At 44.9% G+C, this 14637-nt stretch overlaps 1 protein-coding gene across 1 annotated transcript; it reads right to left on the bottom strand.

The window, feature by feature from the left end:
- Nucleotides 1-490: 490 nt before the first annotated feature.
- On the bottom strand, nucleotides 491-8125 carry LOC135902724 (uncharacterized). Its single transcript, XM_070532982.1, has 3 exons — nucleotides 8038-8125; nucleotides 6766-7023; nucleotides 491-950 (listed from the first exon to the last, which is right to left on the bottom strand). The coding sequence occupies exons 2-3, from the start codon at nucleotides 7003-7005 to the stop codon at nucleotides 519-521; spliced, it is 672 nt and encodes a 223-aa protein (XP_070389083.1). The 5' UTR covers nucleotides 7006-7023; nucleotides 8038-8125; the 3' UTR covers nucleotides 491-518.
- Between the last annotated feature and the right edge of the window lie 6512 nt (nucleotides 8126-14637).

Below are 14637 nucleotides of genomic sequence, written 5' to 3'. Positions count from 1 at the left end.
AATATTTTTCGATGTGAGGAATGAAACCCGATGTAGATTTATTAGAAAAAAATAGATTTGCTAGGCGAAATTGCTTCGATCGCCATTTAGCAAAATCTTCGGAAACGCAACTATTTCCAAACATATTTCTGCACTAAGAACTGCCTTGATCATACTAAATCTATTGCACGTACCTCGCTGCGATTCATGTCTAACATTGAAATGCACGTCTGGAACATCCCAGCTACTTTCTGCCATGATGTTTGACCAGTGGCTGGGACTTTGGTATCGTAGGCCTGTGAAACGATGGTCGCTGAAATGTTGTTCGCAACCTAAGATAGAAGAGAGGACGATGAGACGAAATTCCGGGGTTTCGCACTCATTCCTAGAATTTCGTAGGCTACTCTAAATGTGGCTACTTTTTACTATTGTGTAGTGCAGTGTGGATGGTGCAGTATTTTGGACTCAGCAATTATCTGCACTTTATCGACCAAATTCTGTACCGAAGAAATTTCATACGAGCTCTCAGAGCTTCAGCTTTATGTTCGCCGAACAAAATAGTCACTGCCCCGAGACCTCCGGGCTCGGTCGATAGTGACTCGACGAATTGTCCACCAAGTAAAGGCCTTAACCGACAGACACTGCACCTTTTCTTTACGTACGTTAGCAAACTCGTTGTATAACGAGAAGGTGCCACACACGTAGCGGTAGAAATCTTGGCACGGGTCCACGTTAGAGTCCAGCTTTGATCGGAGCCACTGCGCCACGAAGTGGCAGTCGATGGCACTGCACACGGGGTTTTTGACGTGGTCGTCCCCAGGCGGTGCAGGAGCGGTCGTCGTAGGCTGCGGAGACATGGAACTAGGTTTGGGTCGAAGATGTTGGGTTTGTCTGCACTGGACCAACGTAGGGCGCAGTATCCGGGATGAAACCCCTGTGACAAGCAGGGGGCCTATTGTTTCCTCTATGGGCTGGTGAACAAAGAGAACAAAATCACACCACTTAGGGTCAGCTGCGGTGGCACCAAAGTAAAAACAGAACATCTTAGCTTATTAAGTACCTTTAGAGCTGCCTTCGGGCAGTTACATATAGCAGGAAATAATTATGTGACTGTCACAGGCGGTTAGTCCTTAGTGGCTTGAATTAAGAACAAAACAATTAGCAATGAACAAATCTTGTTCTATTGGAAGTTACACGTTGAAACTGAAAATTTTTTCGTTTAACATTACGCAATTCCGGCTCAAGCAGCGTGAACGTCGGAAGCGTTCGCTTCCATTGGCTTCAACTGCTGGCTTTACGTCAGATTCAGCATTGTATCACATATAATAAAACAACCACGATTGTTTTCAACGACAGGAGAGAAAGGAGACAAACCTATGCAGATCCAAAACATATATTGGTTCTTTATGTTGCGACACTTTTATGAATGGGTAAATTGATTACTACAAAACTGTTCATCTTCTCTACAGCATTTTGTAGCTTATCCATAACGTGCCTGTTCGGCAAGAGTGCCCTATGCGGAGAACTCCACTAGGTGGCCAGGCAACTACCTTAGGAAGGCCTCCTGGATCGGCCCACTCAGCTTTGTCATTGTCTCCTAGTTCGGCCAACTTTACTGTTTTACTACCTTCATAATGCGCCCACTTCGCGAGAAGGCAATCGAGCAAATATGTGAAGTTAGTTGTGAAAGATGACGGCGCATACTTATAGACTTAGTGGGTCTAAGTTGTCAAGCTAGGCCCATCTAGGTAGCAAACAAAGTCTTCAAAACGTTGTATCACTGGATTCAACGTCTCAAACAGATTTTTGACGAAACTCGACATATTAAAAACGAAGAAATTAGCGTAAAAATTAGCGTACTAGGTTTTCGACGTGCTGTTCTTAGCGGGAGAATTCTCCATTGATCAAGCGGAACCCGCTGCGTCCATTACTGCTGTGTCCATCCTGCATTAGCGTGAGGTCGGCTAACAAAAAGAAGCCTTTGGGGGCTTGACCTCACATCATGAGAGACGAAGGATTGCAAAAATGTTGCTGACAGCGCAACAGGCCACGAGGAAATCGTGCGTGAACGCCTTAACATTGAAGCCGCTCTTTGTGACGCGAGCAACGACCCGGCATCGACTTCAGAGGAGCGCTGCCAGTCAGTAGACCGTGCTGGTGCTAGTGCTTATTCTGACAGCGCATCGTTTACTTCAATAGTTTTCGCTTTTTCATAAAGGTTATCATCATTAAATTCTTTCTGACGATTTCTCTCACTGCCCTGCAGCAACGTTTTTCACATCACCACCAGCGCTTGAAAATGCTTGACAAACGAATAACATCACTGAGCGGGTTGTCTTATCTAATTGGCTGACAAGGGGCGAGGAGCATGCTCAAGTGGACAGGGGCCGAGCCACTGCACTAAAAATCGATAACAAGATGAAGAGGGTGGTGCCGGCGTCTGCGATTGGTCTGCTTTCTCTTAGCTTGTGGTGGCTGGTAAAAAATCGCGGTGGCATGCATCGGAAGCTTAAGAATGGTGCAGAAACGGAACCTCGGCAAAGAATAGTTGGCAGAACGAAGTCGTAAACGTGCCCAAAGTGCTCGAAAACGTTACGCGATTGTGCAAAACGTTTTATTATACACAAATAAACCCGTACTCTCCGGTAGGTGCGAGTAGCTGGTGCCCGAGTGATCGGCGGCAGCCATTTTTTATTCCTTTCGGAACGGGGCAGCCTGTGGCTATTCAGAAGCAAATTAAATTTTGCTCGGCATATTATTGCATCTTTAACGCGTACACGTCACTTTGACGCGCTGAGTTTTCGCGGTTTTGTGAGATTGCGTGACAGGCAGGTGAAGTGGATGCAGCCCGAGAACTTTTGACAAATAGCCGACGTCTAATGGCGAAAAGGCGTCTAAATCAGGAATAACAACTTTTTTTTGTTCGGTCAAGTCATGCATAATCAATGTGTACACGTCATATAAGATGGGGAGCTAACGCGGTTTTCGTGACGTCGCGTGACAATCATGGAGGGCTGATTGCAAAATTGGAATAGAAATGTTCGGAATAGTTTTACTATATAGCGCCCCAGAATGATGCGGCCCTGACAGCGTTCGAAATGAAAGGGGGAATAAAAGGGCAGTGAAATGCACAGTGGCAGCTCCGAGCTCGCCGCTCAACAACGGAATAGCGGGTGGCGTCTGGCTTTGTGCGACATAATTCACAGTCGACTAACAGAAACGCGCAACACGCATGACCCCCACACCAAACCCACACTGGGCCGCTTCAACAACCCAACAACACGATCCAACCTCACGCAAGGTGGCGATCCTGTTGTAACATCGGTTGCTTGACCAACCGTGTGGCCAAAGCTACCGTGTGAAACCTGCCTGGGCACGGTTCCGTAATTGCGCTCGTTTGGGCAGTCGCACGTGCGTTTCTGTTTTCTGTTGCGCTGTCCTTTGTCATGTAAGTATCGCAGTGTTTCTTGTCCTGCTTGACATGCGTATGTAGCGATTTGTATTAATTTAATTTGGATAGCCGCGGAGTTTTTCATTGGAGAGCGCAGAGTGAAAGGCACTGATGGGCTCTTCAAGATCATTGTCATGTCGCTATGGCTATATCAGGCGTCTCCTTAGTGTCATGGTAATTAAGCAGTGTTAAGATGAAGGCTGGGGAGACGAAATTGGCATTTCATGGTCTTAAGAGGAACTTTAAGTGCAGTATGAGACGGCCGAATTCAATTTTCTAAGGGCGCCTCGGAACGGTTGGAATGCGTTGGGCTGCTTGAAGCTTTGTTCTTATAGTGTTTACTAGTTTTTGTTTATAGGTTTGCCGTATATAATCTGCGTAACTCGCCAATGGATACACCATTCCTGAGTCAGAAATCCACTTGGCGTAAAGCATGATTTGTTACTCAATCTGATCACTATTTTTTGCAGTTTCTGACTGGGGCCGGTCTCTACGCAGCTCGGCCTTCCCGGCACTAAGTCGGCCGCCTGCCGAGTTCGTGTGTGTACCACGTGTGCGCACAGAGTTTGAGAAGTGCTGGGGCAATTTTTGTTTATGTGTGCGCTGTTTGTGCACTTGGCACAACAAGGCATCCACTGTTCTTGGTCCTTGTGGCACAGATTAGTATGCCAAGAGTATGTCAGACAGAGGAACCTCGATTTTCGCATTTAAGCATGTCAGCGCACTATATTGATGGGTAAAGATACATAGCATTTCAGTTTCAGCACAGCAAGTCAGCTTCAGTTACCGCAGAGTTCCGCAAGGTTCCATATTGGGTACTTTATTATTCCTGCTCTACGTGAATAATATTGTCTGTATACCAGCTTCCTGACAGCTTACTGAGTACTCAGATGACACGGACGTATTCTCTACATCCCAGCGCTTCGAAATACTTGAACAAAAAATATACAGGAGTATATGGTATTCCTCTGAAACTGGCTCAAGAAAAACAAGCTACATTTTGATGCCAGAAAAACCACGTATATCGGATTTCGCCAACTGAATAAACATGCAAAGCGTGAGTTAAACACGTACTTTAAAGGAAAAATTATAAATCAAGGAAAAAATCAAAAATTTATTCGGGTGGTTCTGCGAAATCTTACCGTGGAACGCTCACATCTATCACCTTAATAAACAGCTTGCGCACACAGCCTGATGCCTGTAGAGGATGGGTCCTCTTATTCCTCCGTGGCTGAAGGAAACTCTTTATAATTCGGTCTTATATTGATGACTCTGTTACGGCGTATTAGTATGGGTGACGTTGTAAAAATATATAATACGCGGATTGGGCTAGAAAAGAAATTATGTCGCTCTTACGAAAACTACCATGGTACTACCGACGGCTCGCGCACATCACCGCGCTTTTATAAACATAACATGTTCAAGGCAAGCCAAACATTTTATTTCAAACTACTGAAAGAGGTACAGTGAACCACAAAATTTTACGGAACATAAAATCTGAGGAAAAGCTGAATATATACGCAGCCGCACAATGCAGCCTAGTATTCGCATTTACAACCTCTACCAGTATAAATGAACAACATTGTGATGTTCGGTTTAAATAACTAGTCTTCGAAGCTGCACAAAAATTGAGTGTTTTCCGATATCACGTGGTCCGTAAACACTTGTGGTTGACTGCACATAAACATACTTTGTATATGCGCAATTAGAGCAGTCGGCGTTATACCGCAAGAGCAACTTTTCAAGAATTGCCAAGAGCGAGGATAAAGTATGGAAAATAAACGATGCAGTACCAGGCAGTGAGATTGATTAATGAATTGGAATGTTGCTCAGATTCTGGCGCTATTCCATAGGCTTTTATATCTCATGCTAAAATATGTCCTGGTCAAACACACCTTTTATTAGCACTTAGCAATCTTGCGAACAAACCATATGAAAATTATATTTTTCTCATACGTAAGCGACAGCGCATCGTTTATGTTGTATTTTTTTCTTCTACATTACTAATGTGCGAAAAGTGTCGGCCATTAGCTGCTTTTGTAAGTGCTAAATATCATTTGTTTGCTTACATGCTGCATTATGCACGAAATGTCTTCTTGTGTAATACGAGTATCTTTTGCGAAGCACAGGTGCAGAAGCCTTTGTCAGGCGTATACAACGCTTTTTCTGCTTTCCCGTTTCTTGTTTATGTAAGAAAGAAATATATGTACATAGAACTACTGCTACTACTGCTACTACTACTTATGAGTGTTTAGGAGTCGTAAATCGGGCATTTCTGCTGCTTCTAATCAAATATCAATGAAGATTTGCATGCACCTAAAGCGAAGTACACGAGCGCTCTTTTCTTTCATTTTCACCCCATCACATTTCAGCCTAGTATGCCGGCATTACAACCACAAGCTAGTTTTATTTATTTGCTAAGCAAAACTGTTTTCGGGCTCACGTTCTTTATCATTCTTTATTTTCTCACGCACAATTTGTATCTCGTAACTCCCATACCTCCAGTAATTGGAAGCATAATACCGCAAAGCCTTTTAATGTGATTGTGAGATGGCGAGCTTGCATGTGATAAGCGCCATTTGCAGACGCCTCGAAGGATCACAGATTTCTTGCTCGCGATCTGATTGGTCCGCAGAACGATGGACTCTGGCGGCCGTGCCGCCAGAAACTTTTTCGGAACCATATTCACAGTTAACGCTACCTCGCACAGGTTCACTTTTTGTATGACCGCATGCTTTGCTACAGAAGTTTGGCGGTCAGCAGTTTGAAAACATAAGGGATTTCGGCAATAGGTATAACTACTTTTACGTCTGATTAACATTAAAGTTCTTAATTTAGGGACAGGTGTGAGACCAGAAGCGGCGATACTTTAGCGACCTAGAATTTTGGAAAGTCGTCTGCCGGCTTTCAGCTGTCGTCGTCTGTTGCTTTCGAAGATCAACAGCGAAGTAAAAGGCCGCTACACACAGCTGGTAAAAGTACTGTCCTTTGCTCATACACACCAGCCGTAGGCAAATGTAACACGTTTAGGTGAATTCTTTAAACCAGGTTATCGTATATTATAGTGTTTCAAAGCTCCAGCATTGCCTAACATCTACTCAGATGGTTTAAGGCTAGCTTTAATGACCACGCTGCAAAATATCGCAAATATTTCACAATTTTGTGTAAATTAGAGAGAGATCTTAAAAAGCTGGGGTCATCCTGAAGGTAAGCATCACTCATGCAATGAACTTTACGCGAAGTGATCTCATTATTGCATGTGCTCACGAGGACTCGCTCTCGCATTTAGTACAAAAACGACGCAACATAACGTTCATTCTAGACGTTGCTCTCACCGCGTTGGTGTCGTCGTGTGAAATCTGACTGGACAGCAGGAGTATGGTCAGGAGAATGCCGCAGCAGATCACCGGCAGCAAGCCAAACACGCAAAAGAGCGCCAACCTGACCCAGCCAGGATTGTGCTGGTGGTCCCACTCTTCTGGGATCTCCTCGCCAAGGCTCGACCTCTTCCTCATCTTGTATGGCCGTACCCACCCTTCTGTGGTCTGGTCACCAAGGCTCGACCTCTTGCTCATCTTGTACGGCCTTAACTCCTGGAATATCCCCATTCAGACACGTTATGGAAGCAATGTACATTTTGTCTGAAATTCACATCTGGAAGCATGTTAGAAATTTTATTAACGAAAATAAACACAGGGTATGAAGCTGGAAACCAAGTGACCGCGCTTCGCATTGGCGTCGTTTATGCACACAAAGAAAAATACAATGCTTGCGAAGCCCAAGTGATGGGTACTTTAGTATTAAAGCAACTTTAGTTCAAATTCTTAATCTGGAATCGCTAATAAAATTTTACAGTATATACCGTCGTACACGAACTTTCTTCCTAGTTCATGGCAAGAAAAGAATGCAACAGAAAGTGCATGAGCATGTCAGGGTGATTTCTACCCAAAGCAAAGAAATGAGGCAATGAGGCAATGGCACTTGCCTCCGAAAGGGGCAAGCCTATGCTGTTTGAGTAGATAATACGTGGAAGGGAGAATTAGGATGGTTCTAAGCCTTTAGATGCACTATGACCAGCTCGCGCTAAGGCAACACAAGATTAACCATAGAAAGCACTCACGTTTTACTTCCACTGCTGCAAGCAAATGTGTATCACATCCCTTGCATTCACTAAAAGCCAGCACACCTTCATATAAGCTTCCTCAAGCTGGAGATATAAAAACTTTTATTGCCATTTGCGAAGAATCGCATTGATAAGTTATTGAAAGAAATAGAAACATATTGTCATTGTAAAATAATTGGAACTCACTGAACCAATTTTGCAAAATGTTTATTTTGCTTTCGGCCCACTCGGACAGGCAAACATTAACTGAAATCGTACTCCAACGCTTTCACTCACTTTCAAACACTCCAAGAACAATCCTAGCCAGGAGAACTCTGATTCAAACGAACTAAAGTTTAACAGAGCCAGACTCATTCAAACTCTGACCGTGGAAGGGTCACGCCCACTGAATCATGTACCAAGACGCCGCCGGATTGCATCCGCCTCACAATAAACTGCTCAAAGAACGGGTAAGAAAACGGAAGAAAGTAGTCATGCATCATACATCACCATAGTTTTGTCGTGTTTGCAAGGAAATGGGCACAAGCCGGTATATCCAACGAGGAAGCGTCAGCGATGGAATTTGTGGAGCAGCGTAATGTGTTGTTGTTGTTGTTGTCCTTAGTGGTCGTGGCACATACCCACAGTGGGGGATTGGCCAAGAATCGGGCGGTTTAATTAGGTGCCTAAAAATAATAATGATAACAAGGGAGTTAACAATTTGGGCGTGTGAGTTTAAAAGTAAACGTTTTGTGTTTGGAGAAAAAAGGAAATAATCAGATCAAAACCGGGTATAAGATAATAATAATAATAACAATAATAATCAATAAAAGATAAGAAATAAAAAAAAAAGCTATGGTTGGGAGGGAGAACGATCAATCTAACATGGAAATCGATTGGTTTCAATGAGGTAATTTTGTATCGCCAAGGAAACATTTCTGTTGCTGAACCCAACAATGGAGGCTCCAAAAGACAGGATCACAGGCACTGATAAAGTTAAACCAATAGAGCGAAGCGGGATTTCGAGCAGTCGTTTTCTTATAATAGAAAAACGTCTGCAAGACAACAAGAAATGGTCGATTGTCTCCGCTTCGCCACAGAATGAGCATAATGGTGAGGGGACCAGACCAGACCTGTGGAGGTAGAAGTTCAATGCAGGTATACGGCAGCGCAGCTTCGTGATAGACACTTCAATTTTCCGTGTTCGGCAAAAATCTCTGTTCCAAGGGTGCAGGAGATGTCCGTAATCCGCAGAGTTAGTAATTGCGGAGCCTGACACTGACAGTATAATGATACTCCTGCGAAATCTAGCTGCAGTAACATAAGCAGTCAAAGGGCAGCAAGGAAGAATCGGGCCACTTATCGATGCCTTGGCTAGAGAGTCTGCAATTTCATTAATGATTAGTCCTTTATGGCCAGGCACCCAAATCAAACGCACGCTTCTCAAGTAAGCAGGTACTAATGATTGAAATGTCCTCATCACGCGAGAATCACTAGAAGCAGTAAGGGATGAGCACAGTGATAAAGAATCAGTGACTATCACGGCTGACGTAATTGATGGTCCTAATTTGCGTAATGCCAGCACCACGGCCATGAATTCGGCTAAAAAAATTGGTATGAAATCTGGCAGCCGAAGAGAAAATGTCCAATCGAGAATCGGGGAAAAAATTCCTACACCTGACTTTTCTTCACATTGTGAAGCATCTGTAGCAATTACAACGTTTGTTTGAAGGTTTTTCAGATGATCTTGCAATATACCGCCTAGAATATGGTGTGGAAGTAATTTTGCGTTATTAGGAAAGATGTCATCAAATTGAATATCCGTGGCAACAGCTCTGTCGCTAATAGGAAGAACATCGCATGTGCGCACGCCCAAAGAGTCAAGTAATTTTTGGACAAATATAATTTGCGGATTATGTAGTCGCGGCCAGATGACACCGAAAAACAACGCAGGTTGTGAAATAAAGATTATTTGGGGATGGCGCAGTGGTAATTCGTAAATCCTTAAGAACGTCTGCACCGTCAAAAGCCGGAACCTGCACGGAAGTGGCGGAACACGGGATTCTAGATAAAGAATAGAATTTGCAACAAATTTAGGAAGACCTAAACACAGACGTAATGCTTCTCTTTCTAAGAGGATTAGAGGACGGGACATGTAGGCTAGAGCTCCAGAGAAGAGCACGCAACCAAATTCTAGTACAGGACGAACGTACATACGATATATCATTAGGAGTGTATCTCTTCTCAATCCTATTCGACGACTGCTCAGCCTACGCAATATGCCAATTGCACGGGTACCTTTCCCAGTCAAATGATCTATGTGTGAGCGCCAGTTGAGAGAGGCATTATAAATAACTCCGAGGTATTTAACAGATTCCTCCTGTGGTATGTCTTAAAGGTGGTAAGACGATGAAATGTGCACTATGTCACGTATCGGAAATACGAGAACAGCACATTTGCTGGCATTGAGGGTGAAGTGACTAGTATCTAACCACCTCTCCAGATCATAAAGGTAAGTTTGCAGCCGTTGGTATAGCGTGTGGATGTCGTTTGCAGATGCAAAAAACGCAATATCGTCTGCATAAACATAAGTAGTTATTTCTTGATGACAAGGTAATGTGCTCATGAGAATATTAAAAAGTACCGGGGAAAGAACTGAGCCTTGCGGTACGCCTCTCGTTTGTTTGTGTCTAGAAGAAGAAACGCCGCTTGCGTAGCAATAGAATTCTCTTTCACCTAAGAATGACCGAATCCACGCTACTATATACCCGGGAACACCACAGGAAGTTAACCGATTGATCAATATTGTGTGCTCCACAGTGTCGTATGCTTTAGCGATATCGAGCGTCACTAAGGCAGCGTATTGCCTATGACGTCGAGCGAGTTGGATTCGGCTTTCTAAGTCGACGTGGGCATGCCAGATGGAGCAGCCGGCCCTGAAACCAATCTGACAGGGACTAAGAAGGGAATTATCATTAACAAATTTCATGATGCGACGGTGAAGGAGCCTCTCAATGAAGTTTACTACGTTTGATGTAAGCGCAATGGGCCTAATGTTCTCTAATACATACCTTCCTTCTTGTTTCTTAAGCATCAATATTACCTTGGCAAGCTTCCAGTGCAACGGAATCCATGCATATTTAATTGAATAATTCACCAGGTCTAAAAGAACGCTAGGCGATTCCTGTAACAATATTTTTAACATTGCATTTGTGACGCCATCAGAGCCAGGGGCTGAATTCGGTAAACATAGTGAAGTCTCATTTAGTTCAGCTAAGGAAATTGGAGTAAAGTCATCCCAAAGACCTAATGTAGAATGAATAGCCGGAAGCCTGGCCGTAAATCGATTTTCTAAGCCTTCGGCAATCCCTTCTAGGGAGGCGCTCAGTTCCTGAGGGGTCAATACAATTGAATCTAATGTTAAGGGTGTTGGTAGCACCTTTCTAGCTCGAAGGAATGAAAATAAAGCACGCTTATTTTTTGAATTAGATAGATAATCGTAATGTCTAATATCGTATTCCTCTTTGGCTCGATTAACAGTACGCTTAAATACACCAGAATAAAACTGATAATTTTTCCAATTGGTCGGGCACTGATTATGCAGAAGCGTTTTCCAAGCGGCCTTTCTTTTTCTATAGTCCCGCGTACACTCATTATTCCACCAACGACAAGCGGTGCCTTTAGCCGAAGGGATGACAAATTCAGCTTGTCCGGTTGCTCTATCGAAGCTTCTTCTTCTTCTTGCTTCGAAACACTGGCCCTTAACCACTACGGTGTGTTGGCAAATAAGCAGGCGGGTTTACATCTTTTGTTCAGGCTTTGTTCAGGAAAGTGAAGTTTAAAAATTACGAAACAAAATAAAGGAAATGAACAACTTGATTAGAATTTGAGGAAGGTAATCATTTTGTGGCATTAACGAAATTATTAATTTCGAGAAAGGCTTTCCTGTGGTTCCATCACAACTAAGACGCCTCGAAGAAATCACTCTTCTAGAGCAACAAAAACAGAAGCCTGGTCCTTAAATAAAGTTTATTCCTCTTCCTCGTATGCACACCTCACGCTTACTTTAAAACCATCTATGGAAACATTTATTGAGTTCGCCATTATCGAGAAATATTCACCCCACACACAACAAAGAACGCAGGGAGCACTGAGCTAAAACCATAACAAGAAGAATGAAAGATAAAAGAGCTGATGAGGTAGCCTACGTCGATGCCGCGTGCAGTAGACATGGGGCTGCAGTCTCGGCTGTCGTAGACGGTGACGGAATACCCAGATGCAAGGTGCAAGTACGGCCGAAGAAGTCGCCATAGCAGTGGCTTGTACTGGTACAAAGGCGAACATAATCATTAGTGATAGCAATACAGCTGTTTGGACGTTTTTTAAACGAGAATGTCGGACGAGCCTAGACGCATACTCCTCGGTAACCCAATTGATAGAAAATATTCATTATATCGATCCCCGCGCACGAATCTGTCCCAGGCAATGAGGCTGCACACAAGCTGGCCCGAGCTCTCGGCCACCGGGCGGCTGCGGAACAGCCTGAAGGTGGGGGAATGTAATATAATGTAATCACATGTCATGAAATCACTGAACATTACAAACGTGAAAGGAGAAACCTCCCTTCTCCGGATCGGTCTCTCTCCTGCAACGAGGCGCGTATATGGAGGTAATTGCAAGCCGGTAATTACATCTGCCCATTTTGGGTCTAACTTACGCAGACACGGGGCTAAAATGACGGCGAATGCAGAGATTGCGGCGAGAGCGGTAAGCTAGGCCACATAATTTTGGAATGTGCCGGCTCCCGAGGGATCATCCAAAGCATAGATAGTGGAGAAGCCTGAGAGGTGTGGCTACGGAGCCAAGACCCCAGCGTCCAGCAGCAAGCCATCCGCCTGGTAGCTGAGGCCGTGAAGAAGCAACTTCACTAGTCCTTAGTCTGCGGGGCAATCCCTGATTCCCCCTACGCCTTCGTGCGAGGGCCGTGCTCTGACAGGCCCTTTCTGGTGGAAATAAAAGTTTTTCATTCATTTGACTGGTTATAGTTTATAAAGACTTCCGAAAGAAAGTACGAGTGTATAAGGAAAGCATAAATCTTTTAGATACTGCTTACATATATTTTGTACTTTATACATCAAATGTATAGGCGTCGACACCGCAACTAGCAACTCGAACTCTGGATAAGGAACGTGCCGGTGAGACAGCATCTTCAATGACGGCGAGTGCGCGTGAACAGGTAGCAGGTTGGTCAGCAAGCGGCGACAAGAAAAGCTCGCCAGTACCGCAGTCAACAGGGGCACTGCACTGTTGTAGTATATCGAGGCCAAGAATTACGTTGTGAGTGGATTGAGCAAGCACTGCAAATTCGGCTTGATACACGTTCTGGGAGAACTAAACGTTCGCGGTGCGCACACAAATGAGTCGGAGCAACTCTCCACTCACAGCCCGAAATGCATTAGCGTTATCCCAGCTAAACGTCACTTTACGGCCTAGTCAGCTTATGAAATCCAGGCTGATAACGGACACACTCGCTCCTGTGCCCACGAAGGCCAACGTAGCAACATTGTCCGCTAAAGCACGAATCTTGTTATGACACATGGTGACTGGCGGAGGCATAGGGGCGTGTAGTTGATGATGACTGGTGACCTCGCCTCTATTGGTCGCGCCGCCTAGTTTCCTGGCGGTGGTGACGTGAGACGTCGTTGTGGAGATGGAGACCTGCGAAGGCGTGAAGGTGGCGGCGTCAAGCTCCGCACAGAAGCTGGTGAGTCGCTACGGTAATTCGCCTGGTGGTTTGTCCTGCTATCGGCCAGGACATGCTGGCCTACTAAGGCCAGCGTGTCCCGTCGCCATGCCGGTTGCTACGCTGATAAAAAGTGCACGGTCGCTCATGGGACGGTGGTGACGCGCGACGGCGATGGGGACAAAATCTGGTGACGTGACCACGAATACCACATTGGAAGGAGATGGGGCGCTCACGGGATGCACCAAAATTGTCAGTAGCAGGATAACTTGCACGGCCGTCCCACCCTTGAGAAACTGCAGGTGGTCTGGGTGAGCGACCGTCGTGGAACGGTTAACTGGGATGCGCGTTCATAGTAGGGTATGGCACTTTTGAACGATGAGCGAAATTGTAGGCGTCTACGTAGGTGGCGTTGATGGACGTCTCACGGAAGTCGCAGTGAGAAAAGGGCTCTCGAGCCCGCGGAGTCGAGAGGGAAGCCGCCTCACGTCGGTCAAGCTCTTCGCGCACCACTTGCAGAATAACTTACGCAAGGTAGGATGCAGCTGGAACCACGTCAACACTGGCGACGATAGTTACGTTTCACCATTGAATGAGTGAATACACCTATGTTGCATGCGGCTTTCTTTGTCAGAAGAGGAAATTGGGAGGGGGAGCAAGAGTCAGAAAAAAATTAAGAAAAATGGCGAACGATATGTTATGGTCAGCCACTGATATTTCTTGTTTTTATTATTGTTTAATAATTCAATATGTTAACGCTGCTACGTCTGCCACAGGCTCCTTAGGATGGCACCAGGTTCACGGCGCACAGCGCACTCAAGTTGTCTGAGATGGATTTGCCCCGTACCTTTGACCCACTATAAGCCTCAGGACCTATCTTTTAGCAATGCTTTCTTACTAGCTCACCGACTCGCCTAGACCGGTTGTCGGAACTATGCTCAGTCTCATCAAAAATTGCAGTAAATTCCACCAGAAGCTCCTGTGGAAGCTGTCTGAGTATGCGTAAGCATTGTGCCACGCGCACATCTTTACCCAGACTGGTGTTATTATCAATGTTATGAAACTTCATCCGACCTGCATAAACCCTTATCAACCATTATTGATTGTTATCAATGTTGTAGGACTCGATTGCAGCCTTCTCAACCCTTACCAGCCAGTGTCAACTTTTTCGCGCTCAACCCTTACAAATCTTTATCTGTCCATTTCAACCTCTACATGTTGTCTCCCAGAAGTGGCATTTATTGATGTGAAAGTATCAAATGGGCCCATTGAGCGAAAAAGCTAGCGCTTTTGTCTGTAGCAGCGAAACGGCACCTAAATTCCCATCGACTGCGACGTCAGGTCGAGATCACGCCTCGACAA

This window comes from Dermacentor albipictus, chromosome 2 (genome assembly GCF_038994185.2).
Source record: "Dermacentor albipictus isolate Rhodes 1998 colony chromosome 2, USDA_Dalb.pri_finalv2, whole genome shotgun sequence".
Lineage (NCBI taxonomy): Eukaryota > Metazoa > Arthropoda > Arachnida > Ixodida > Ixodidae > Dermacentor > Dermacentor albipictus.
Note: the sequence above shows the minus strand (reverse complement) of the source record. Positions and strands in the feature narration are given on the sequence as shown.